At 40.2% G+C, this 27,914-nt stretch overlaps 1 protein-coding gene across 3 annotated transcripts in view; it reads left to right on the forward strand.

Annotated features, from left to right (window-relative positions):
• Nucleotides 1-26,566, forward strand: part of glra4a (glycine receptor, alpha 4a) — a 50,354-nt gene extending 23,788 nt beyond the window's left edge. Inside the window, exons 2-10 of one of the 3 annotated variants that reach the window (XM_088294428.1) lie at nt 8,604-8,731; nt 9,600-9,667; nt 10,690-10,913; nt 13,316-13,398; nt 16,551-16,688; nt 16,766-16,980; nt 23,219-23,368; nt 24,871-24,981; nt 25,457-26,565. In XM_088294428.1, coding sequence (XP_088150554.1) covers nt 8,683-8,731; nt 9,600-9,667; nt 10,690-10,913; nt 13,316-13,398; nt 16,551-16,688; nt 16,766-16,980; nt 23,219-23,368; nt 24,871-24,981; nt 25,457-25,747 — 1,329 coding nt within the window. In that variant the 5' untranslated portion in view covers nt 8,604-8,682 and the 3' untranslated portion in view covers nt 25,748-26,565. Of the gene's footprint in view, nt 1-8,603; nt 8,732-9,599; nt 9,668-10,689; nt 10,914-13,315; nt 13,399-16,550; nt 16,689-16,765; nt 16,981-23,218; nt 23,369-24,870; nt 24,982-25,456 lie in introns of all 3 variants that reach the window. The other 2 variants (XM_088294426.1, XM_088294427.1) reach the window with 2 other exon arrangements.
• The last annotated feature ends 1,348 nt before the right edge of the window (nt 26,567-27,914 follow it).

The raw sequence follows: 27,914 nt of genomic DNA on the forward strand, positions 1-27,914 counted from the left end.
TGCACAAAAACTTTTAGCAATATCCAACTCAACTCAAGTCCCTTGATCAAGAAAGACATTTATCTTGATTCAAATTCCAAATGAATCGGCTCATCTTTAGCATCTTTAGCTCAATCCAGTAGCCTAGATGATCTCCAAACGAAAGATTTGTAATTGGAACAGCTCATTCCATCGTGAGATTGTTGCATCGCAATTAGTAGTCGGGGATTCAACACAGAGTTGTGCTCGGATCACTTCTCAGCATGCAGCGTTTGGTAAAAGCATGAAATCACCAAGGGATGGATATTGCCTTGAACACAAATACATCTCCGAAGTCGTCAGGCTGAAAAAAGGCCTCAAAGATCAGTTAGGGCCGGACTGCAAAAGCCTGAGGATGCAGTCGGCGTTCCGAGTAAGAAACAAGCCATTGAGGCCATAAATCTGTCGTCCGGCTTGGCTCGCATCGCACCCGTCTGGTGACGGAGCCCGGAAACATCACTTGTGCTGGGCAGATGTCAAGCTCCCACAAGACTGACACATATCCTTCTCATACGGTATTAGTATGCCCGGCACGGACTTGCAATTTACTCAGGGTTAGCTCGGATTGATCGAAATCATTAAACTCTGGGCTTTGCATGGAGACAGCTTAATAAACTTTGACAAGAGATCCTTTCATCATTTTCTCTTGGCTCTAGCCTCAACTAATTAGGTTGCGCAACAAAACAAAACGATCCAAATTGATAAAGAGAACAATGGAAATAATTCACAGATGGATGACTAACAGCAAGCCCAGTAAACCGTTTTATGCATCGAGAATACTCCCGGTGCCACTGCTCAAGGTCCTTAATCCACCCGCTATTTCTTCCCCTATTCTATTCTTTTAACTTAAATCGCTTTCATTTTCCTTCACCTGTCATTTTCCTTGACTGGTTCCAGACATCTAAATCACTGCCAGCAGCTCCCATTTGTCCAGAAGTCATGGCTCACTCCTTCGAGAGATAGCCTTTCCACTTCATGAACAAGAACAATATTCTTCAAACGACACGGAATGTAGACTTAATCAATTACAGATACTGGCTCGAAAATGTAAAGAGATATAAAATCCGCTCATTTTTCATTGCAACTTGTAACCTAGTCTTAGCGTTTTGGCTGTGTTGAGTGAATACCGACCAAGTTTGCTTGAGGTTATTCATAAAAATATTGTGTATTTGTGTATGAATATTTGTGTTTGCTTTGGTTTTGGTATGGGGTTTGTTTCTTGGCTGTCAAGCAGCTAGCTCGGCATCGAAAATGAGAATCTGTTCTACCTTACTCGGATAAATAAAATGTTAATAAATACATGGAAAAAAAAGACAGATCCTTAAATCAGCCAAAATGACAAAAATAAAAAACATATTTATTCGACTGACAACCAGGAAAATTGTCATTTTTGATCCCACATAAAATTAAAGTCCTTGTAAAGTGAAAATAAATGTGTCATCAATTTGCCATGTGACAGAGAAAAGTATTGTTGACAAATCTGCCAAATGGGCTCGCCTCCGATTTTGTGGACACTTTGACGTCAATTCCAGTCGACACTAGATGGCAGTGTTGCATAAAATGTCCCCTCCTTGGTTGACTAAAAACCGGTGAATTAGTCTTGAGTCTTACTCCACAAACGCAAGATTAAACACCGCACACATTGTCGCAACACAAAGTGTGACTTGACTTTTTATTTAAGAATTGAGCCTATCGATTTTAATTTGCAGCCAACACTAAAGAAAGTAGCTTCAAACCGATTTCGCTATCTAGACAACATAGCCAAATAGTTGAGATGAAAACTCAATTGATAAAATTCCACACAAATCAACTATTTTCCGGCAGGATTTGTGGCTCAATTCGGATGGTCATTTTATTGATCCATCGTCTTTCCAGTTTATCTCGTTCATGATTGCAGGGAGGTGGAGAATATCTCAGCTGACTTGGATCACTAATTCGGGCTTGTTTCTTGGGAATTTACATCCAAACATGTTGGCAATTGTTATGACTTGTGAACAAGGCTCCCTAGTTGTCATGGATGAGAAGGTTTTGTTGTGTCCAAAGAAGCAGTTGGTGTCAGTGGTGATTGTGAAGACAAACGAGTGAGGCTAAATTGCATCGTATTTCAAATCCTTTTCCCCATCGAGCCTATTGATCACGGTGGCAGCAGCGCAAGCTAATAGGTCATTACATACGGCGGCGGCGTAAAGAGAGGGGCCGCACCAATCATTGAAGCCAAAATAATGAAACATTACGGCACAGCCATAAAACATGTTGCACTTGGATGTGTAAATAAAGCCGGCAAGTCAATTCTTGTGCTGTGGCGGAAAGTTGACCCGCCCCATGATGTGGAAGTCAAGGCCAATTTAGCGAGCAGCAAAGTGTTCCAACATGGACAATGTCCAATTTTCTTTCTCCGTTACACTAACAGCACTAAAAGTCAGCACGTGCACGCTCGGCTGTCTAATGGCTCAGAACACTTCCTCGTAGGGAGCCGCCTCGCTGCTCCATGATGTGCTTTCCTAACCTGCAGCCTTGTTAATGAAAAGGCAATTAAATATGTTCCCTTTATGGGCTGATCATTGGCTAATCTGAGGCTCCTCGCCGCTGATTTTCTACCCACATTTAAAATTGTATTCATTTATTCTTAACAGCCAATTCTTTTCATTTCGTAGTGCTTTTCCTGCCTGCACTTCTTCCAGCTTGTGTATGTGGATATTAGATTTATTTTCAATGTGCTGCCATTTAATCTGCCCAGGGCCTTCAGAATCAGTCGTGCTGGACAATGTAACTTAACATATTAGAGGAGTCACCAACATGGTACAAGGACCACAAGAGTAGCCCGTGGGCCTGTTCCAAGAGCTACCTGCGATGGGACATTGTGATTTTCTCGGGATGTTGCAGAAGCGATGATTTGAAAATTAACACTTAACACATTTGTATTTACCTGTTTCCAACCTTACAAAATAATTGTTGATAATTAATGTAAGCTATCATTAACATAATCAGTGTCTTCCCATCGATGAATATCATTATAATAATATATTATTAACAGCAATTTGAGTAAAATGAAGAAGCGTGTATATAACTATTAGCCATTTACATGAATAATTACTCACTAGGTTGCACTCAAAAGGTGGGTGACCCCTGCTTTAACCAATCAGAATTTAATTCAATGACTTCAGCAATTGTTTTGTCCTCTAATTAGTTGCTCAGAGCAAAAATTGTTTCATCCAACTTGGAGTATGAAAACACACCTGTTGTGATCTACAAATATCAATACATTCAATAATCATCATCTCCATTTTGTATGATCTCTTTTGTTCCATGTATTTTTTTTTTTAAATCATGTTATTAAATAAATATTGATTCTGAACTGCTCTAGATGACGTACATGTTACAGTTGCACGTTGTTATATTGCGTTTTATATTTTATTGTGAAGTATTCATGGCTTCAGTAACTGTGAGGTGATAGTGGTGGTATTAAGAAGAGGATCAAGTCGGGTAAATGTACGCTGAATGCTGACATACCAAATGCGTGGTACTGGTCATTTGAACAGACCGCGGCAAATGGCGCTGTCCCTCATCAGGAGTTTTTGTGATAAGCATGCAAGATCGAAGCGAGCCACATGCTGCTTTCTCCGCATCGCAAAGCATTTAAGTCATCATTCTTGAGTAGGAGCTTCAGCTTCTTTTTTTGCAGTCTATGTATTTCCACTATGGAACTGGAGAATGCACCACAGGGGACGTGCGTCATGTGACCACAACACACTGCATTTGTAACAACCAGTAGGAGCAAATTAGAAAGTTTTAGTTGCGCAGTTAACGACATGACTTGACTTGTACTATCAACTCGACGCACCTGAAGTAGACGAATGTGATCTCCTTTCTTCATGTTGTTTGTGCTCATTCGAGAGATGCAGCACACTGCCGAGAACGGAGTCCACGCTGGTATGCACCGACTGATACATGTAACCTTGTTGTTTTACAAAGTCAACCTTGTCTTATAAATTGTGACTCAAGACACAAATGGTTTTGTTTGGGATGAACTCCATCTTCCGTCTGGGCCCTTGATGTCCCACATCAATACATTTAACTGAAAATTCGGGACTTTATTTGTTTGTGCAGCTTTGTGACTGCCCGTCAAGAGAAAAATTGCACTTGACACCAAAGTGGATATACTTTATAGCTTTGTGTTGGCACAAGCCGAGAGACCGTCCGTAATCAATGTCTCCCTGCAAATACACGCCGCTGACCATCAATCCCTTTCTGTGTACCTTTTGTGTTGAGTACTGATTGTTTCCATGAGGGAGTGTGAGCGAGAGTGTTGGAAAGTTGAATCGCAATGTAATCTAAACGCATTTTCAGGTATCTGTAGCTCATTTACTAGAGTCTTTGTTTACTTTTACTCCTTATATTTGAAAACAGTGCACATCCTGAGAAGAAGAAATAAATTACACGTCACTGGCATTGGCTGGACATCAAAACAACGAGTTCCTATGGCTTTGCTGAAATATTTTATAACGTAACAAGCCTCGTTTTATTAAGTTAGGAGTCAATAGTGTAGATGTCTATGTAAATTAGGGAAACATTTTTGTGGAACAATTTTTTTTGTCAGCGTCACAAAAATTGTTACTTTTGTCCTTAAGTGCATTTCAAAGTCTACTATTTTACTTTTAATTTCCCTCTGAATTTAGTGGCATTTTTTTGTCATTATTTCATTTTCCAAATATGGATATTCCGCCATTGTTTCAGCAAAGCGGATGAAGCCCAAGTGAAAAGGTCATCGCGAAGCCACAAGAATGTGCTCCATATGAGCAGTGTCGGGAAAGTTAATTTTCAACGTGAACTAGCTCAAAGTTCAGTTCAAAAGGTATTAGGTTTAGTTTATATAGAAAAATATTAAGTTAATCGTTCCAAAAATGAACAAAAACACAAATAAGACCCTTTTCTAACCCGAATATTTGGTCATATTCGCGATCAGATTACCTCCTTTGAAAGGAACATTGGTTTATGTTGTCAGGCAGTCTGCAAAGTGAAAAGATCAGATTTTACAAACCCCCAAAAATTCTTCCGAAAATCGATTCCAATCCAACAATGCTGATTAACATTAATTATGTTACCAACGAAGAACGGGAGATATGTGGAAACTGATTCCCAGAAATAATCAGAAAATACCCAAAAGTCAACGATCTGGGGTACCCGAGCATTTTGAGCATATTGAGTAGCGTGTTGAGCACTGTCTGGCATGACGTCATGCATGACGATGCTTCAACTCTTCAATTTTATTCTGCAATAATTAAAGGCTTGTTGTTTGTTTGTTTGTTTGATACAAAATGCTATTGCTTGAAGTCCCATTTGTACGGCTGCGGGAACATTCAGCTTCGAGTTAATTTGGTTTCTATGGGTCCCCTAAGAATAGAAAACTGCCCTAAAATTGCCCTCGAGTTAACGAAGATTAGACAGTCCCCACAGGATTGCAGATTTATCGATCGTCTAATTGGACAGCACATTACGAGCAAATGATCCTCATTCAGACTGTGATGTACTGCCACAGAGTGTACATATCACGATATTCAAATCACACGCAGTATTTACTAATTCAAGAACATGGTTGTTAACTTGCTGATCTTTCTTTCAAGTTTACTATCTTGTCACCATTAAAACGTCTGCCAGATGGATGGGATGGGGGCTAATTGACACTCGTGTTCGATTAAAAGTGACTTCACTGATTCCAGTGGGAAAACAGCCTAAATCAACTTGGATGACAGCGTTCATTAAAGCCCAAAGCCACTTCTGGAAATGAATTTCAACGATTCCTGGAGTGTCTGCTCATGAAGCTTGCACACAAACATTCAGCCTGAGTAACAACGCAAGAAAGTTTCAGCCTAATTGCTCCAGAGAGTGGAAGCATTGGGTTTTTTTTTCTCGCAATAGTGACGACCGCCCACCTCCCCACAGAGGCTTATTGTGTGTTATTAGCTGATTCCTCTCCAAATTCCACCCCAAAAAAAAAATAAAAACTTTTCGGAGTGTCCTGGAGCTGCTGTCACACAAACCGTTTTTTAGGAGGAAAGATTTGCCATGTGTGCTTACAAAAGAGTAATACAGTAAACCCGTTTGTTTCCTAATGGGAATACATTCTGGACCACAAACGATTGGTGGCAAATACTACTAAAATACTTACCTCCGATAATTGTTCCTCTCCCACACACTTTAATACATTTAAACTTTCCGTGTTTAAATTCACACTGACGAAAAAATATAGGGAATTAATATTTGTAAAGTAAAGCACCAAAACCATCTTATTTTGTCTGAAGAAATTCTGCAAGCTTAACGCTAACATTTAATGCAAAAACAGAAGTTGTACAGATGTAATACAAACGATAAAGCTCCGATAAGACACACCGAGCAGCAACACATACAAATAGAGTCCGCAACTTCTCTGCCTCTAATTACGCTGCATCTCTTCCACTTGGCCTCGTTGCTTCCTGGAATGTTGTTGCACATTTCTTCGACACTGATGTTGCTCATTGCTGAATTCCGACTTGCCTTTGATCCCTTAAAAAGCTCAAATAAAGCAGGGGTGTAAAATAGAAGACTTGCGACATATGTGAAGTTGACTGGAGTGGAAGAAGAAATACAAGGAGACGAAGCTTACGGGGTATCGTTTGTAGTCGCAAACTTTTTTTTGCCATTTCTGTTGAGGTGAACACATTAGACAACCATAACATAAGCAGTTTGCCCGCTTCCTCATTGGCTTATCGTTTAGTTTCAGGTCACAAGCGCATGGTCCAAATCCGTGACAGCACTTGAGATATCTGATCATCGAGCCTTTTCTCACTTTGATCCCAAGGGAGGGAAAATGCTCAAATTGTCACGATGCGTGAACCGTGCGGAAGTGGACAAACTGCAGATAGAGCAAAACTGTACCCAAGAGGGGACTAAAGCCACTATCCTTTTACATCATAAAGCGTGTGCATGCAGCCTCCGGCTAAGAAATCAAATTCCTTCCTCGTTGTTACTCGTTCTTTACGACTTTCGCCTCCCCTTTTCACTTTGCTGTTGATTACTCCCGCCCTGACCCTCGCCTTCCGCGCCTCCCTCTATCTGTGCCGTGACATTCACACAGCTGCGATTGAGTGGTCGATCTGTCACAGAAACAACAAGCGGACGCCAGGCCTGGCAGAAGACGACTTCCATTTTGCGTCGTACGCCACTGAGCTGAACTTTCTTCCATTTCTGCTGCTTTACAACTACTACCTATCATTCACAAAAGTCATAAAACCTTTATTTACTGTACAGGCATTGTTTTATATCTACAGTAGTACCTTAACTTACAAGTTTAATTAATTATTTGACCAAGCTACTAAGTAATGTTTTCCAGTGAAATGAATTGAAATAACTTCAATCGGTTCCGGCTCGATAAAAAACATGTTTTTGTTGCTTTTTAAAAAGTGTTGTAATATATAAATTCAGAAAGATAAGAAAACATGATAAAAGACTAAACTGTTTTTTAAAGTTTAATTTAGGCAAAAGCAACACACACACATCAAGGTACCACTGTATAAGAAAACTAAAATCAAGTAAATATGCTCGGCCTTCTAAAATGACTAAGAGACACCTAAATGAAAGGAAACAAGACACAGAACAATACTTGTATTGCTCATATTGTACTGAAAAGACTTCCTTTCCTTTGATGTTCTATTTTCCAATTCTCGTTCTATATTTATAATAATATTCTGACAAAGTGAGGACACGTATAACCTCTTCCCATTTATTATCTGCCCGACAGAGAATTATCAGGAGTCCTGTAATATTTGGTGCATTGTTTGTCTGTTTTTCCAAAAAAAAAAATTTAAACAGTCCATATTCATTTCTTAAAGGTAGTTTTTATTCATTCATTTTATTGGATAATTGGTAAAATGGTGTATTTCTAATAATCAAAAAATTTTCAAATACACATTTTTGAGGAAACACCAAAAATATTTGATGGAATAATTGGATAATTATTTCCAGTAAAATTATAATTATTACACATTTATGATGAGACTGGAATTATTTACTATTTAGTATAAAAATGAGCTCAATTTTACCATGAACTATCATTTTACAATACAATACAATTTTATTTATGTAGCACAGCTGGAGCTGTAACAAAGGGCTTTCCATATGCAGTCACATAAATTAGCAGCTACTTAGAACACAAATGAAAACACATAAACATATTTACAATAGATAACAGAATAATAGCAGAACCGCGACAGTCTCATGTTGACTCGAAAGCTAAAGAATACAAATGTGTCGTCAAACGGATTTTAAAAATCAACTGATGAACCGGTCCGAGGTTGGAAATTTCTAAAAATCTCCAAAGACATTTTGGACTAATGTGCGTTTCCAACTTGGTGGAAACCGTTTGGGGAAAACATTTTCTGTTCCCAGTGCACAAATCAACGTCCACAAAGGGGTGCTGAGATGAGTTTGAGCCTAGAAAACATGTTTAAGATGAACCAAAAGAGAGGCCGTTGTTGAGCCGATTGAATTTACATCATCTCAATTAACACCCTTTTCTTCTCCTCTTTGTCTTTGTTCCATCAACCTGTCAGACTGAGCTCCTGTAAGGAGGAGATAAAGCCCCCCGGCAGGGCACCGCAGCTGTCGCCTTCCGACTTCCTGGACAAGCTCATGGGAAGAACGTCGGGATACGATGCCCGCATCCGACCCAACTTCAAAGGTAAGCAAAGGAGCCAAGGACAAACATGCCAGAAAGCCACCGTGAAAAAAAAGAAGTGCCAGTCCATTGCCCAGACATGGGGAAAACAAAACGGAGCAAATGTGCGATGTCGACGCCAGAAAGTGGATAACACTCAAGCATGCGCTCTTTGTAGGCCGAGACTTCAATATTAACAAGGCAGCACAAAGCTACACTGATCTGTGATATCCATTCTTAAAGTTTCTTTCCAGCTTGTCTTGAGCGGCTGTGACATGCTATCCATGATGACATGAGCAGAAAGGAAAAAAAAAAACAAATTCCTCCAAGATGTGCAAAGAACTTGCCTTCAAAAATTTCTATGATCATGTTAGTTTGCCCAATGAGGTTCTGCTCGACTTCAATGGTCCAAATATGAACTACAACTGTTTCGATGTGCACTCTGACAACAATATCGAGGTTTGAAAATACTGCTGGGGAAATATTTCATTGAACTAGTTGGTAAAAACACAAACAGTTTTTGCCAATTTAGTGATTTTCGTCAATAGCTGCTTTTCCAAATACTCTTACCAACTATTAAAAAAAATAATAATCATAATTTCTCTTGAGAACAGACATGAACATGAGCAGCATTACATTTTTTTTTTATGGCAAGCAACAAATCAGTTAAACTGAACATTGAAAAAAGACAGAGCGGTCAAACCAAAACCATAACATATCAGTTTATCGAGCAAGAGCATGTGATCAATTACATCAAAAGCAGCACTGAAGACCGACTGAAAAATTGGAATCCTTTCATTGTCATTTGCATTTTTGATAAATGAAGTGGGGGTAACAATCTGATGTGCAGGGCAAAAAATGTCATCTCTCTATTTTTTTCTTCCTCCTTCAGGCCCGCCCGTGAATGTCACCTGCAATATTTTCATCAACAGCTTCGGCTCCATCACGGAAACCACCATGGTAAGAGGATCCTGCATTTCATTGCCGAACACGGCCGCTGTCTCATTAAATCTCACTGGAATCCATTTGGGATCGTGGACCACCATTGTTTCTTTATTGCATTTTCAAAATGACAAAAAAAAAACAAAAAAAAAACGCTTGCTTGCTTTCTAACAATTAAAGCCGGTTGCCTCATTTCTACGCCTCCTGAAGCATAGCGGTGCAACGTTCCGAAACCCACGCATATCTGGAGTGTGGATAATGAAGTGTCCACTCTGCAATTAAAATGAAACAGTGGGAAAATGAATAGGGGGGGCAAAGGTCCACATGCCAAAATGTCCGTCCTCTGGGGCTTACATCCGCAGTGATCTCGCTGCCAGGTCAGCATAAGCGAGCGGGAGACTGTTTGAACAATTCTGACAGGAGTCCCGGGCCCCTGGACTTCCTGTCAAGACAACAATGCCAATGATATCATTGCATGCACAGGCAAAACCTTTTCCCCGGAAAAATCCACAGAACATACATTTTTCCAATTTTGAGTGAAGGTTGCGATGGATGTAAATCTCAACCGCCATACTGCCGATGGAGAAAGGATTTAATTTAGATTAATTTATAAATAATCTATCCATCGGTTTTCTGTACATCTTCTCCTCCTAACTGCTTCCATTAGCTTTCTGTATGGTTCGTAAATCTGGGATGAGGTGCATTGAGATTGTTAGTTATTGAGTTTTCCCACGTGTCTGGGAGATTTATATTTTGAGATGATCCGACAAAAATACATTGCATTGATTAATCGACGACAAATTGATTATCATATGAATCCATAATGATTTAAACAATCGAATATTGTTTAGGTACTTTCTTTCAGTTGAAATTTTCCGCCCCTGAACTGGAAATGTCCTCAGATTTGCTAACATCCGTTTTTTTTTTACTTTGGAAAACATTTTTCAACAGTAAATGTATTTCATTATTTACTTATTTTCCAAAATTGATGATGCACCAAGCAACCGATTGCGACTCACCGTTTTCTCTCCACCATACAGGACTACAGGCTCAATGTGTTCCTACGCCAAAATTGGAACGACCCGCGTCTCGCGTACAGCGAATACCCGGACGACTCGCTGGATCTGGATCCATCCATGCTGGACTCCATCTGGAAGCCCGATTTGTTTTTTGCCAACGAGAAGGGGGCCAACTTCCACGAGGTTACCACTGACAACAAGCTACTGAGGATTTTCCAAGATGGCAGCGTTCTGTACAGCATCAGGTAATGACAATTTTTTTTTTCTCTTTTCTGCATTTGCAAATTAGGTCTACCGAGGCCCCAACCAAAATTACTGCATTTAGTTTGACTGTTTTATATTTATAGCTTCGAAGTATTTTTCATACAAATATTTATTGTTCTACAAATTAGTCTCCTCACCACCTTAAGCTACCAGCATTTGGTTACCTGCTGCTGTTTGCCACATGGCAGTTCACAGTGTCAGCGTTTTGGTGCAAGCTTGTCTACATTTGGAATTGCTTGCGTCGCAGCCAACCAGGAAGTAACAGGGAGGCTTTAAATAAGCAATTAAATAACATGTAAAAGGCCAAGATGAGCCCAGGAAGAAATCTCCAACAATAAAATTCCCCCCCAAAAAAGCTGTGAAAATAATAAGTGGTTTGATGAGAGCGCGAACTGTGTTGGTGAACACAATTGGATTTTTATTTCCAATCCTGTTTTCTTTTTTTGAACGACACAAACCTTTTTTTTTTGTCATAGTGAGACATCCAACATATTGAAGGAAAATCAACAACATTTATGATGATTTGTTTCATTCTAAGCAAATATTTTGGGTCTGTAAAACAGTGAGTGTGCTACCCATACCAGTCGAGATACCCAAAAGAATCGAATGTTCAAATGCTCTAAATGCGGCTTGAACTTTTTTTTTTTTTTTAAATCCACTTGAGTACACTAGCTAAGTACAGTTCAGTTGTATTTAACTTTTCAGTACAACATTTGTTTATTTCATTTAACAGTAGACAATGTCCTCGGAATGCAAGTGTGGGTTCCCCCCAGGTTCTGCGGCTGCCTCCCGTATTCCATCTAGTTGCATATTAGGTTCATTGAAGACCTGAAATCGTCCTTGGGTGTGAATGTGAGCATGAATACTCGTTCAATTGCCTATTTGGCCTGCAACGGGCTGGAGACTGAAAAGTCAGCTGGAGTCGACGCCAGTTCGCTGTGACCCGAATGAGGATGAGCAATATAGGAAATGGATGGATTTCTAATCTGGCGCCAAATAATGTGCCTGCTCTAAATAGATGTCAAGCAAACAATGTGAGGAGATGAAATCCTTTGGAGGAGAGTCAGAGACATTCTGTCAAACGGCCGCCCCTGAGTGTTTTACCAGTGGCGGCGATAGCTTCGCCTTTGGCCTGTGCGCCTCGACAGATAATTACATTGCTCTCGGCCCGCTCCCAAATTGCTCCCTGTCCTCCCAGCATTCCCGCCGTATTGATGCCACAACAAATAAGCCAAGGTGCACAGTGCAATAAGTGGTCCATATGTGAGGCTTTTCACTTTTCGGGGTGGAATTAACACAAACAAGACCATTGTTGCAGGAAAGATTTTAAAAGCATCACGCTACCAGTGATTGGTCATTATGGTTTTTTGTTTTTATTTCATTTTGACTTTTCTTTCACACATTCATTCATGATCATTTTAATTAGTTTGGGGATTTTGGAAATGATAGAATTTTTGAATACCGGTGAGAAAATGCCATCCACGAACCCGATACTGGAGGAATAGTTCGGAGAAAAAGTTAAGTGGCTACTCCACCTCTATGTGGTCTTTCGAATGTCTCTGTTGAAGTAAGGCAACTTTTGTTGAAGACGTTTCACCATCAATCCAAAATTGCATCTAAATGTTAAGTGCGGAGCCTCCTGATTTCTACTGATGTTTATGTGTTGCTATTGTTGCCTAACGTGGCTGGTGGACAACCATCCTGCATAGCAACATGCCATTCACGCGGCAGGTGGCAGCTCATTAGGGCCACTCTCCTCATGGATGAGGAAATTCTTGGGGAGAGGGATGTCAGGACATTGTTATGAGCAGACGATAGGCGATGCCGCGAACTTGCTCCTCTATTTAATGACAACTTTTCAAGTTTGACATAGAGTCTTCCCTTTCCAGAATTTGGGTGTTGTCGTCTTGAAAGGATCATCCTTTCGATTTGAGTTGCACATTAAACGCTGCTCGGCAATGTTGTGCCATGCGCTCCTGTAATTGCTACTTGGTTGCGCCAATGTTATTACAATCCTACGCATAAACGAAAATGAGGCTGGCTCTTTCGATTCGGCGGGTTTGAAATGCATTGTTATTATAAATTACAGACAAAAAATCCAGTTGCCTCGAATTGATCTGTGTGACTGAGAAGCTCCACAGACATACTCTCTAAATTGACAACATGCACTTTTGGGCTTATATGTGGCGTTACATCCCAGACCGCATCATCATCTTTTTTTTCCAGCCACTCTCTTTGTTTATTTACAAACACCATGAAAAGGTCTAATTATGCAAGTGCCGATTGATCATTTCCAAGCTTTACGTTTTATTTCTATCCGTTCTTTCCTGCCTTCCCTGTTGCGGTTCTTTCTCTTGCTTTTCAATCTGCTTCTCCATCTCAGGCTGACTCTCATCCTGTCCTGCCCCATGGACTTGAAGAATTTCCCCATGGACATTCAGACGTGCACCATGCAACTTGAGAGCTGTGAGTCTTCTTCTTCTCGCCCTCACCCTTTTGGCTGACTTTCCTCTGTTTTTCCCCTCTCTGCTTCGTATACACTGTAAAGTGTCCAATTAGGAGACGTCGGGGATACACTGTTTCTCCACTGAAGAGTAAATGTATTTTGTTATTGATGTTCTATTCATAAATTCATTTATGGAAGGCTCGTTGATCTTTTCCTAATTGCATCCCCTGCGTCTTGACTATTTCTGCAAGTTTGGCGACGCAAGAAAAAGCATCTCCTTTGCATTGGGTCTATTAAACCACTTTAAAACGCTATTTTCTCTTTCACTGATAAAGTCAATGGGAGAAATAATGGGCTCCCCTTGCCCTCCGAACAAGATAGGATCTGCCCCCGTGGAGCCAATTTCCTTCGTATAAATATAACACTTTATATATTTTTTTTGTGGCTATTATGAAACATGAACCCTCTCTTGGTGCCTGGCAGTGACCTGTCCCTTTGTCACAAGGACAAAGGTGCTTGTTGCCAATGCATCTCCCGATTCCCCCCCCCACCGCCACCACCATCTCACATCTCACCGCACACACACACCCACACACACGTACACTGACAAACAATTCAAGCTTGGCACTGCTATCGCTACTCGTGTGTGTGCTTATCTGATGGCACACAAACAAAAGGTATTGTTTTGCTCCGAGCTATTTGCGCCCTCTTTGCACTGGAAACAATATGATTTATTTCAAATGTGTCATGAAAAAAATCCAGTATATTGGTGCAGAATGTGCGTCAGGCAACATAAATGATCAAGAAGGTAGATGGTTTATCCCTCACTGGTAATAATAGGGTAATAGATGTACTTTTAAAGCGACGATACACAATCGTTTTAAATTTGCTTATGCTGCGATAGCTTTAGAAATGATCTTACTCAGTTTATTTCAAGAGAGTCATGTTCCGCGAATGGACCAAATTAAAGAAAACATTTGCGGAAAAATGTTGAACTAGAATACTGAAGATAAACAAAAACAGGAAAAAGTCTAGAAAAAGTTTTTACTTGATGTCTAAGTTTGTTTTGCACATAGAGTGCAATTTGTGCTATTCATATGAGACACAAACCGACCCACGAATTGTAAAAATCCTTGTATGATTGATGCTCATTATAAATACAGTGATATTTTTTACCAAACATCCCCTTCCTTTCTTTACATTTTTATCTCAGTGATTCATGTCCTCCAGCTGTGCTATATGTGTATATATATATATATATATATATATATATATATATATATATATATATACATACTGAAAATATATATATACTGAAAATATATTAACACTGCTAACCTAGAGCCATTAGTTCTCATAAATCTGCTCCGTGTAATAACTCAGGCGCACGGTAACGTTTATTATCTAAGGAGCGTTTTAACATGAAAAAGGGAGCTGCTCTGACAAACAGTCGTTACTTTATCGTCTGTTTTCCCGTCACTCTCAGATAGTGTTTTTATTGCACCTTGAATGCGACGTCAATTACGTCCAAATCCCTCTCAGTTACAAAGAGAGAAAGCGAGAGACAGAGACAGAGATCGAGAAAAAGACGGGAAAAAAATCATTGATTATCTCAGGAAAGCATTGCCATTCTCTTCACTTGTTCCAGGTGAATGGCGGAGAATTCCCCTCATGAACAAGATAAAGTGGATTTTAGTGGAGTTGTTTTTCCAGTCAGTTGCTACTGGCGAGGCTAGAACAACTTGAATAATTTATGTGAGGCCTTATGGGTCCGGGTAGACATCAGTATTATTCAAATCTGTGCGGAATTCTGCATTGTTGTTGCATGTGGCATGCATTTTTCATACATCGACTGCATAATCAGGCAGCTGAGGGAAAGAAGTGCAAAACATTTCATGTGGGAGCTCTTTAATTGGACTCGTACTTAGTCGGACACTTCGTGGGCTTTACAAAAATGTTCTTTTCGGAAATTACTTCTAGGCACCGCTAAAGTGCGCCAAGCACATTTTCATTCATACACAAGAAGCAACGCTTGTCCCGTTTGCCACTGACTGTTCCGAAACCTTGGAGAGCAACGCTGTTGTTGCTGTTCCATGTGACCTTTGCTGTGACAAAGGTCAGGTCAGCAGAAAGCCAGCGCAACAGTCTTCGTTTACATTCCTCCCAGCGTCTAATTAGTCAAATTGTCACTCACACATTGTTTGATATCACGTCAACAATCGGGGAAATTAATAGGAAGAAATGAAGGGAGATTTCAATAGTGGCCTAAGTAATATTTACAAATTAAGAGTCAGCATCAGGTGGTATTTCTTTTCTGAAACGTCATGGATAATGGATAATAGAAATTACAACGCATGGTAGAATCCATATTGCACAAGATTTCATTGGTATAATTTAAGAATAAAATAAAGAAATTGTTCAAAAAGCTTGAAAAAAAGCATTAAAAATAAAGCCAGTTTCCAATTTAATTGTATTAATTTTACTTATTGCCTGATATGGGCTGCCTTTTATGTTCCTATATGCATCATTTTTTTCCCTCCAGTCGACCATGACTTATTTTGTTTTAAATTCCATTTTCATACGGTTAACTTGTATTATACCAGTAACATTGTTTCATACATTTCCAAAATTGCTTACGTGCTTACTACACACTAATTGTGTAGCAGTATTACAATGATTTATTCAAATCACTTATTTTTCTGCCAATGTTTTTTTTTGTATTTCTTTTAATAATGTCATTTTAGTTGGAGAAAATTTTAATAATTTTAATTTAAAAATTGTAATTAATATTTTTTGAATTTATTTTTCTAATGTCGCGATCAGTTATGCCGATGATACGTTACGATTTAAAGCCTTGCCCGATAGTGGCTGCCAATTTGAGTAACGAGAAATCTAATGGGTTAGTCTGATGAAAGTTAATAATCAAAGATTTAGTGCGTTACTTTTCGACAAACAAGTCCACAAACGAGCAGCATGCCAATCCTTCTTCAGTTGCCACGATTGCCAAAATTACGTTACGGTTTTGGGTGACACTGCCAGAGGGGTATTAATCCAACAGTATTGTGGTTAGAATTGCACGCCTGAACTGACTCAAACAACCTGCAGAAAACACGGAAGAGCATCATCTTGTCTCCCCACTCATTTAATCTCTTCTTTGCCACACCTCCCAAAGTTGGCTACACCATGAACGACCTGATCTTCGAGTGGCTTTCTGAGAATCCCGTCCAGGTGGCCGATGACCTCACCCTACCCCAGTTTGTGCTTAAAGACGAGATGGATTTGGGCTACTGCACTAAGTATTACAACACAGGTAACACAGCAAAGAGTTCTTTGCTTGATTCAACTGTCCCAATGAGTCATGTGATACCGGTGTGGTGTCAAATGCAGGCAAATTCACCTGCATAGAAGTCAAGTTCCACCTGGAGCGTCAGATGGGCTACTACTTGATCCAGATGTACATCCCTTCGCTCCTCATCGTCATCCTCTCGTGGGTGTCCTTCTGGATCAACATGGACGCCGCCCCCGCCAGGGTGGGCCTGGGCATCACCACTGTGCTCACCATGACCACGCAAAGCTCCGGCTCGCGGGCCTCCCTGCCAAAGGTGAGTCGTAGCTATGAGCAATAAGTTTAAATCATGACCTGGAAACAACAAAAAATTCCAATTGCAAAGTACTATAAGTTTGTGTTTACATTTGTGTCACATAATATAGTTTAGTCAGGAGAAACATCTTTTAGGTAGCACGCCTTACTCGCTCTTGACTTGAAGACAGACACAGCGAGGGAACAGGAAGTACAGATTTAAGCCTTTAAATGCTGACTGAGTAAGTTTTACACGGGCCTAGCATCATATTCTTCAAAATTCCAAATCATACAATTTTTAGGGTGTTTATAGTTTAATGTAAACCCTAATGTCTGTGCTGTATTTAGTTCCTATAATTGTATACTTATATGCCGGATTGTTAGCACAAGGTTTTATTGTTGGTGTATCCAGTTTCAGAGAATTTAGCAGTATAAGTCCTTTAAAGGAGACATTTTATACATTTGTCTCACAATGTAAAGATGGTTCATTGTTGTCTTAATTTGGTCAAAATACATCAAAGAGACGGAATCATTATTTACACATCCTATTTCATTTCAATTAGTTGATATGTAGATCACACTTTATTTGAATGCGGGTTCATAAGACTATCATAATCATGACGTGACACCTGAATGAATCCTTATGACAGATGTCATTAAGTGTCATTCGGTAAATTATGTCACTTTTGATGCAAAGTTGACATTGTTTCAAATGTCTTTGTCACAAGGATTCATTCATGTTCATGAAAGGTGTCACGTCATGATTATGACATTCGTGTGACAGTCTAATGAACTCATATTCAAATAAAGTGTTACCGATATTTATCTATTGCAAGTGAGCGGATGTTGTTACTATGACGACTGGGGCGAAGCTGAGGAGTTTAAGAAGGCAAGGGGCTTCTGCTTACAGAAGCAGAGTGTCGAAGAAAAAGCAAGCAACTGTAAAGAGTTTTTTTTTTTAAATACTCGTGATGGTAGCACTTGACACACTAGAGTTCAGATACACAAGTGGACGGATCCATCTTCGCTGAAGACAAATCGCTCTTCCCCAACTGTGTCAAAAACCTCGCAGAGTAATCAAGTACTGTATGTGCCGCTTATAAGAAGCTAATGCTGTTATATAACGCTAATCTGCGTATCCAATAAATGTCAATTGAGCTCTGCTTACCTTTTAGCTTTGAAATGATGATTTTTCCAAAAGTGATGGAGTCAGTGTTATTCTGCAGCTGGACTCCGGCCATCACTTGAAAGTGGCTCTGGATTGCCGCCAAGCCAAGTTTCCAAGTCAGAGTGGGAGAAAGTGTGAGGGACAATAATGTGTCAATTAAATTCAGAATGGCTTATGACACATACATTTGCAGAAATGGGGAGATAAAAAAATACTTGCTCTAAAAAGCAGTCACCTGGTCATTAGGTTAAATTAAACCTTGAAACGTGATTCTGAGATGGCAACAGGTTGAAAGCAGCAATTTTAGCTGAAATCTCACACTGACCTTTGACATCATCACATGTTCAATTCCGCATGTTTGTATTCTTCAGCGTTGAGAGTCCGGTAATGGAGCAGTCATCAACATGCCCACTCACTGTCAGTTATCTGAGGAAAAACAGCTTTTGGAACTGATTGCACAAGTTGGGAATTTTAATGGTTTAGACCAGGCATCACCAAATGGCGGATCCGGACCCATGGCCAATCTATGATGAATTTTTTTTCAGAGCGCATTCGCAAACGTTGGCGCTGCAATTCTAGTAAATAAGGAAAAGGCGTCACTGATTTGAGCCAATCAAATCATTTTGTTTACGATCCACTGCCAATTGCGCAGCAGACCGGAAGAGAGTGCTGCTGACAGTATGCCTTGCTAAAAAGTTAGCGAGGTCGATGCGTGTTGTTTTAAATGAATGGACGGAGAAATTTAGTTGCGTTCTGGCTGCAGCCAATTCAAAACCAGTGTGCATCACATGCTCCGAAACCGTCGCGACATTGCGAAGCGCCACAACGAAACAAAGCACCGCCCTTTTGTGCACAGTTATCCGCTGACGTTTGAGGTGAGCGCAAGCAAGAACATCGAACTTCGAGTGCAGTACAACAGATTTTTACATTTTCGTTTACATCCCAGCGGCATGCAAACGAATATTCAGTAAAAGTATCATGGATTTTGGGGAAACATAAAAAACGTTCAAGTGATGGGGAAGTTGTGAAGGAGTGCTTAAATGTGGTTGCACAAACATTATTTAAAGGAAAACACAAAGCCCAGATGTGTAAAATAATCTACCAAATCCCAATGGCCCTGACTTCGTTCCAACCCAGATTTAAGTCACTGGCAGGGCAGTCACAAACTAATTTTTCTCATTAAGAGAAGTTAAAAAAATATTCAAACGAAAAAGTGGTGTCAAAGCTCATTTTGAATTAGTTTTTCATGAGGACAGCCATTTTTGTTGATTGTGTACTGAACATGTTGACCTGGTTTACTTGGATAATTAGGCTTTCCGTTTTTTTTTAGGCTAATAACTCTTTGATTTAAAAAAAAAAAAAAAAAAAGGTAAAAGATGTTAACTCAATGCTTAGCACTTGATATATTTCTGCAGGATATATTTTACTGTTTTTTCTGGAAGTGGTACCCTTAAATTCCTGGAGCCACATTTTCTTGAATGTGAAATAAACGCCTTATATTTGTTTGACTGGCAAAGGTGTTTAATGGGAACATTGCTAAATATTTCGTATATAAGTGCGCTCTGTTGAAAATGACTAAATATCGAAACTATATACATAGGCTAGACATTTCGTGAAGTTGGACTTTGGTTCGGACCTTTTAATTGGAAGAAATTTTCGTCGTGGACCTCTGTGACTTTTAATTGACTACCTCTGGTTTAGACCATTGCCATCTCACACCCACCTTTGTAGATTGTACTCACCTTTCATCTACCAAAGAACAATCTATTATTTTGTTTGATTGCTGATATATCCCAGCTGAGAAAAGGCCAACTCAGATGCTCAATGTCAGGAGTTCACGTTTAATTAAGTGAGGATCAGGTAAGGGATTGACTGCCTTGGTCCTCCCGAAAGACGTCGAAAAGGAGCCACTCTGGATGGGCGGAGTTATTCAGTGATGAAATTGTGACTTTGCATGTATGTAGGACAAATCCCGAGATGAAAAATATGAGCGAGGAAACGTCCAGGGTGAGGTGAGGATAACAACAAAACAGATGACGAGGTCATATTGTCCTCCGCGTGAGAGCAAAGTCAGGCTGTTTTTTTGTCATCTGGAATAGCAAACACATGTTCTGCTTGATTGGCCGGGGATCAATGTGTTTTAGGGTATGAGAGTGCAGCATGTAACCATGGCAACTGAATTTCCGCCTCATGGGATAGAACGACTACGCTGACAACTGAAGACAAAGACACATAAGAGAATTATGACCACGTAATGGATTGCATGGTTGCATTACGTCACATCACATGCTGTCTATTCTCATCTCACCGACACAACGAGGCAACATTGGGCACTGTTAAAAATGAGTGTAATATTGAAACAACAAAACATGGCTCGTCAGGAGGAAACAATTTGCCTTCGTACGTCATTCTCTTGTGCTTTAAGTTCTCTTCTTAAATTGGGGCTCTATATGACGAGCGGGCTTCGTGCGTTGTTATTAACACAATACAACCGATACATATAGCATCTTGCTAAAGTCAATGTAAAAAAAATAAATAAATTTTAAAAAAATCCCATTGACAAGATAATAGACAATTAACATTGAATTCTGGGAGTGATAGTCCTTCAAATATCACACACACAAATGCTGTAGTAACACATGTAGACAAACAATATAGCAATACCAGTCAGGCATTTAAAGTAAATTTCGGGTTGTTGCATAAATGCAAAATTCATTGAACAATATTGTCTATTATTCATGATTTCAATATCAATTAAAATAATGATGTGGTTATTGTTTTCTCCATCACCATCATTGGACGAGTGGTTACCTTGTGTCTCCTGAATTGAGGCACTTAATCAAGATGGAACTATGTTGCAGTAAGATGAGGAGTTTCATTTAGACAAAGTAGTACTTTAGGAGGGGGCATTATTTTCTCGAGAATATTCGAATAGTGAGGTTCAAAGCTAACAACCATTTCCGTTGGATGTAAAAAAAGAAATTTAGGGTCGTCAAAACACTATCTGCATTTTAGGATATCGTGCACTTAATGGACAACACGTCATCTTTCTCACCACATGCATTTTGGGTTCTTTCGCCATCATCTCAAAATCAATATTAATTGTAACCTGCTTCACAGCACAAAGTCTGACTAGTGTCCCAGCGTACTGGCAGATGGTGGAGAAAAACATTGCCGCCACGCCATCGCCTGCAATCTGGTTTAGTGACCACAAACGCAATAGAGACACCTTTTTCACTACGTAAAGCGCTAACTACGTCCATTACATTTGAGCGCTACTGGAAGTCTGCCCAAACACTTTTATTTCATGTTTTTCATTTGATTGTTAAAAAAAGCTGCAGCAAATTTCTCATTTAGGCAGGGCGACTGGCTTGACTGGTCTTAGGCTGGATCTTGGATTGTTGGAGCCCAGTTTACAATGCAATATAACAATTGCCATCACAAACTGTTGTCGCCAACATTAACAATCATGTTCAATCGCAAATTAAGGACACTAAAACTTAGCTAGCTGCTAAGCAAGTTCCCGATAAAGGCTGGCAAGAGCCGTCAGACTTGTTTTTAAGGGCGGATTAATAGGCAAGGATGACTATGCACTATTTCATGCTGACAGACTGACTCAGTTGCAGTTTCTACGGATCAATTTTTCACAAACTAGGCTTAGCCAGTTGCGCTAATTTAGCTGCCAAAATCAATCCTGTGGTTTTGATGTCACTTCATCCCATACTCACCTTCTAAAATTCCGAGATAAGAAAATACAGTTCGCTGCACTGCACAATTCAGATTGTATTATATCCGAAAACTCGACTATTGGATGGAATTTTCAGTCGGTTATCCAAATACCAAAAACAATTATTCCTGCCGCCCCACATCGAAACACATAACCATTCACAACAGGGACGTGTGATGAACCTTGCCGCATGTCCCTGATACACACAAACTTTCACACAGTGGCGACTTCTGCATTTGGCGTCTTTGCCTTCAGTGGGGACTTGCCTGACTTAATCCAACGCCTAATACCACCATGATCAATTTGCAGTTATACAAACTAGTAATACCACTTAGTATGCAAAAATCCAGTATCGCAGCATGCAACAACATACATCATGTTGGGCATTTCATAATCGACATTCATCTAATAACATAAATGTAACTAATCATATTCATATTTTTGGAACAGCAGTAGAGATTTTATGTATTAGGTTTTATTTTCATTTGAAATTTACTTGATACGTACTACTTCCGGTTTTAGGAATGTACTTTTATTTTGAATGCAAACTTCCTGTTTAGTACACTTCACACGTAAGGTAACTTAACGAACAGTTCGGCCACGAGTTTCAAGTTGATCTTCGGAAAAACGAACATTTCTTTCACTAGCACCCCCCCTGAAGAGGCAAAAGGTGTGTAAATGATGCATAGGAGTATTTTGTGTTTGTAAATATTGAGTGTTGAATGTGAAATATGTTAGTTAATTGTTTGCGTGTGTTTTGTAATGTGTTTCAGCTCTTACGGTGATTAGGTTTGAAAGGTTACACGTTTATAGATAAATGTTGCTCAAAAAAATGAACATAAACAAAATCATCAGTAAAGTCTCATCCTTGTTCGGAGGGCGTGCTACAATGACAAAAAAATGTAAACACTAACCATCCAATCAGAGGATGGAAAAATGCTGAAGTTTTTGTGGGCCAGTTCGATCAAACACATTTATTCCTCTAACAGCTGATTGAGAATGGTGGGGTGTCATTTCCTTTTTCCTACTTTGGTATTCGTGTCTTAACAGTCAGCAAAGCGCCGATGCATTGGATGAAATCTATTCGCAACACGTGCTCAGTGGCCGTTGCTGATGCGCCGTGACACTTGCTCTCATGAGCGACTCGTCCGGGGGATCTCCCCAAGCCCGAACCGTGACCTGTCTTATGGCTATGTGTCAACTGCCCTCCAATCCTACTGACTCATTACCATTCTCGGCCAAGCAGGAGAAGTGGCTCGAGTTTGGGTGCAGATGCTCACTTTAATCTCATTGATTTGTCTATTGAAGAAGAGGCATGACCTTGCGCGTGCGTGTGTGTGTGTGTGTTGTGTGTGTGTTCCGCAGGTGTCCTACGTGAAGGCCATTGACATCTGGATGGCGGTGTGTCTTCTGTTTGTGTTCGCTGCCCTGCTGGAGTACGCAGCGGTCAACTTTGTCTCCAGGCAGCACAAGGAGTTCATCAGGCTGAGGAAAAAGCAACGGCAGCAAAGAATTGTGAGTGTAAATCAAACCGGCCTTCACACTTTGGCGAGACAAACAAATACAAATTGCAGACTGCATATAAAGAAAGAAAAAAAAAAAAGCTCCAGATCTTTGACTTATGCCTCCCATTACGATGAACAGCGATATATATCCAGGAAGTGACAATACGCTACGACTGGCTGTCATATCCCATGAATAAGATCTGCTCCTTGTTGCCATGGTGACTGCTGACCCTTGAAATGCCCTTGCCGTCCTTTCCCTTTTGTCATTTGATTTGACACCGTGCAACAGCTAACCTGGACAACCCTGTAGCTAATCAAACCTGCAAAATCCATACCACCAAATCCAGCGGAGAACCAGAAACGGAACTTAATGGAATATAGGAAAAAGCTATCACTGTGCAGGCTGCTCAGTAAAATTGGTCTAAGTCGATGCGGCTAACCGTCCAACAGATTTTGCTGTCTAATTGGTCTATTGTCATAACAGTGCCAAACATATCGTGGGTACGAGGGCTTTACGACAAGATAAACGCACGTATTCCTAAACCTTTTTCAGCGGCAAATGACTTTTTTTACCATTTCATTTGACCTGATGCTATGGAGCCTGATTTTCACCTTTATAAATACGCAAGTGGAGAGGTGAGATCCGGGTGGGATACATTGTGAGGACCCATCAACAGATGCGCTAGTTATTAGTGTCTAATCAATCCCTAATGTCGCGTTCAACCAAAGGTCCTGTTTTTCAACAAACGAAATGATAGAAATGTTTCAGCCTTCACTCCAAACCTCATTTCTTTCCAACTGTGTGTTTTGATCACGTCTTATTGACTTTGCTAGCAGACATAATCAAAACCCCAGCAGCTGTTATTACAAGCTGATCTCTGAAATTCTGAACTCTGAAGAGGCGCACGTGAGGTGCGTAAAATCAACTTATTTATTTTCTCCCCCGTTGAGCGTGTCCTGCTTGGAAGCAACAGAAAGTAAACAGTAATAAATCATGTTCAAGTATCCCAACTGTCCCTCTACAGGTTGCGCGGTTTCTACTCACAGTAATAATCTGATCGGAATGGTCTTTCCATGCTTTTATATGGAAAGCATGCTTCTTGCAGATCTTCTAAAGCACTTTTTAGCATGTGACAATAGCGTCTATGAAGTGACATGATTATACTTTTTTTCCGATTGGAAAAGGGAAGCATTTATTTGTCCGAAATAGATGGTGACTCATTTGAGGAAATTCACGATTTAATTATTAAGACGTTACGCACTTAATCCATCCCTTCACTTTTATCCTTCAAAGAATGGACCCTTTACCGTGTAGTCCTATTGTGCAGCTTTGAATTTTGATTCTTTTCCTGTCATGTCGGCTATTTGACTTTTTGAATACGTGGCTCCGAATCATATCAGATCCTAGAATTATCTTCCCAAATCAAAATATTTTATTTGATAGTAATTTATTTCATTAAAAAGGAGGAGGAGGAGTGACCATAATAATAATTGCAACTGTGTGTTTTGGAGGAACTCGCCTGTCTGAACGGGAGTGACGAGTCATTGCGGAACGTGAACGTCATTCCCGCGAATGATACCACCTGCAGGAATGTGACTGAACACTGCAGCGCCTGTATCAGGGTAAAGCGTGAACCCTGTGTGAACCCTCAACTCTAAACCCTTACTAATTAACCGACTGTGCTGAAAGTTCAATTTGCCCCGACAAACACTTTTGTGTCAAGACCACAAGAGTGTTCTAATCCTCCCTTTCCTTTCTGACCTTGTTTTTGTTTTAACCTCAAAAGTGTGTGTTTTGTTCCACTTTATCCCATTATGTTGCCTGTTTTTTGGGATCAATGCTCGTTTCTAACCCACATTGCCTTTTTTTTAAGACAGTCAAACGCATTATGTTTCAATAAAATGATCAATTTATTTGGGTGAAGAGTTGCCATAGCCTGAAAAAGTGGCCAGAAATTGCAACAAAAGTCCAAAGTAGTCATCAATGGAGTGAATTCAGTCCATAAAAAAAAAAAATATATATATATATATATATATATATATATATATATATATATAAAGAAATGCCTCTGTGTGATCTCGCTGCTCGACTCCACAGGACGAGGAGATGCTGCGGGAGAGCCGTGGCTTCTATTTCCGAGGCTACGGCTTGGGCCACTGCCTGCAGTCCAAAGACGCCACCGCCGTGGAGGGGCCCACCGTTTTCCGCCCAGCGCCTCCCGTGACGGTGCACGACGGTGAGTTCCTCCACAAGCGCTTCGTGGACCGGGCCAAGCGCATCGACACCGTCTCCAGAGCCGTTTTCCCGTTAAGCTTCCTCATTTTCAACATCTTCTACTGGGTCACCTACAAAGTGCTGCGACACGAGGACATTCATGCCAATTTGTGAAGGGCGTCCACCTTTCTACGGATTTTGCCAGGATTTGCCTCTATTGCAGCGAGGAGCAGGAGCATTCCTCTTGGAATTGGGAATGAACGCTCAACTCGAGAGCATCTCCGGGTTCTTGAGAGTGTTCAAAGCCAAATTTTAAAAAAAGAAGCTTCAGGATGGAGCTTTTGCCTTCGGTTGGATTCCATCGACGGATTCTTGACGGTGATGTCATCGAGTGAGGACTGATGAGACTTGAATTTAAACACTTTGCGTTTCCGAATGTTTTAAAAATTCTAACAATGGTGGCTTTTTCTATACTTTTAGTTCAACAGGCAAGGTTGTCTGAAAAGTGTCTTTTGATATTTACAACTATTCTGTCAGTGTTGACTTTAGCTACTTGTATTGAGATTCAATAGAGATATATTGACTGTGCAAATTGTATAGTAATAAAGCAGCCGTTGACAAAACCGCACAAAGCACAAAAAGGTTTTCATTTGAAGTCCAAATAAAATGTTCTTTTCTGCCAGGATGGTTGAATTCCTTTGAAATCAAATGAATTAATATCTGCATCACATTTGAGGCGCTTTCACTTATACAGTGGATTTCCACATATTTCTGGTTCAGCATTTACAAATTCACGTGATTGTTACTTTTTTATTTTTAAGTGAGCCTCCTTTATTTGCTGAAAAACTTACTTATTCACAATTCTGTGGCATCTCGGTACAAAGGAACTTTGTTGACGTGAGTTGAGGAGATGCATTTGGACTAAAGTAGTGATTTGCTGCCCTCTCGTGGCGGCTTGATTCCAATGAACTATGTTGGATTGGATTAAGGAGCTTCTTTTTGACAAAGCTTATGTGTTGCCGCCATTAAAGTTGTATTTTATTGTATTCTGGGCATCTATAGACAAATCTAAATTCAATTACTTGTTGATTTTTGCTATTTGCGGTAGGGCCGGTTCTCTAACACCGCAAAACACTTAAGTTTGCTCTAATTCACTTTCGCTGCGCCAACAATTGTTGTCAAAAGGGATTTTGGACTTATTTCCGGGAGCTATTCCCTTTCCCAGTTGTCAGCTTGGCTGAAGAAGGTCGGAAAGCTCTTCGGCCGAGAAGGCAAGTGCGAAGGAGTGTTCTCAGAGAGGGACGACAAATGACTTTTTTAATGGCAAATCAGAGTGTTGTCTTATCAACTAATGACTTTGAAATGGGCTCAATGTTCCCCAGCTAATGAACATGATTCAAAAGAGGCATCCTGAGTCCAGTGTCATTTCATCCTGTACCTTCTCGTGTTTTAATGTTCTCTTCCTTTTTCAAACCAGATGAAATCACAGCCTATTCATTTACTTTTACTTTTGTGAGGGACGAAGAAGAAGGTGAGCCGAAGTTCACAAATCAACATTCCACATTTGCTCATATAATGATTCAAATACACTGTTGTGCCCCAATTCACAAGCGGGTCCATCCTCTTATAAGGCGAAAATAATATTTTTTAAAAAAAAATGCCGCCTCCTTTGCCAATCAGAGAGAAATGGGCAGGAAGTGTAATCACCTGAGTTCGCCAGACACTATTTGCACAGCAGCAGCTACTGTACTACAAAACCTCATCAGCAATTGAGTGAATATTTGCCAAAGAACAGAACTTGTTGAGAAATACTCTACGGACTGTTCCCCTTGGAAGAGTGTCTGATGGGCCATCGGCTGGAGGCTTGCAATCAACTCCTTTATATTATTGATCTCCTTATCTCCACTGAAGCCGAAGGGAGTTGAAATTACCTCCAAGGATAATGCACGATTGGAAGTAGTGATTTAATCTCCACCAGCATCGAAAATACTACAGATAAAATCATCTCGTTTCATGATATTGCGCATGACATTTTAGGCTGTTTCCACACAGATACTGACTTTAAAAACCTGCACGTCACCGCTGTTTTGAATGGCCATGACGCAACGTGGGCGATGACGTTGACTGTCAATTGAACTCAATATTTCAGTTCATTTTGCATGACTTGCCATTCTAGACTACAATTAAATGTTATAATGTTCAAGTATCCAAGTTCCAGACAAAAGAATGAATGTAAAAAGCGTCCAGCTCCAGACCAGAGTCCGCCTGTTGCGGACGTCATCTGTCATCCATTCACTAAACCGTCTCCCTGATGACATTCTCACATCCAAAACCCCATCTG

This window comes from Idiotropiscis lumnitzeri, chromosome 4 (assembly GCF_059441095.1).
Source record: "Idiotropiscis lumnitzeri isolate Australia: NSW breed Sydney's pygmy pipehorse chromosome 4, RoL_Ilum_1.0, whole genome shotgun sequence".
In the NCBI taxonomy this organism is placed as follows: Eukaryota; Metazoa; Chordata; class Actinopteri; order Syngnathiformes; family Syngnathidae; genus Idiotropiscis; species Idiotropiscis lumnitzeri.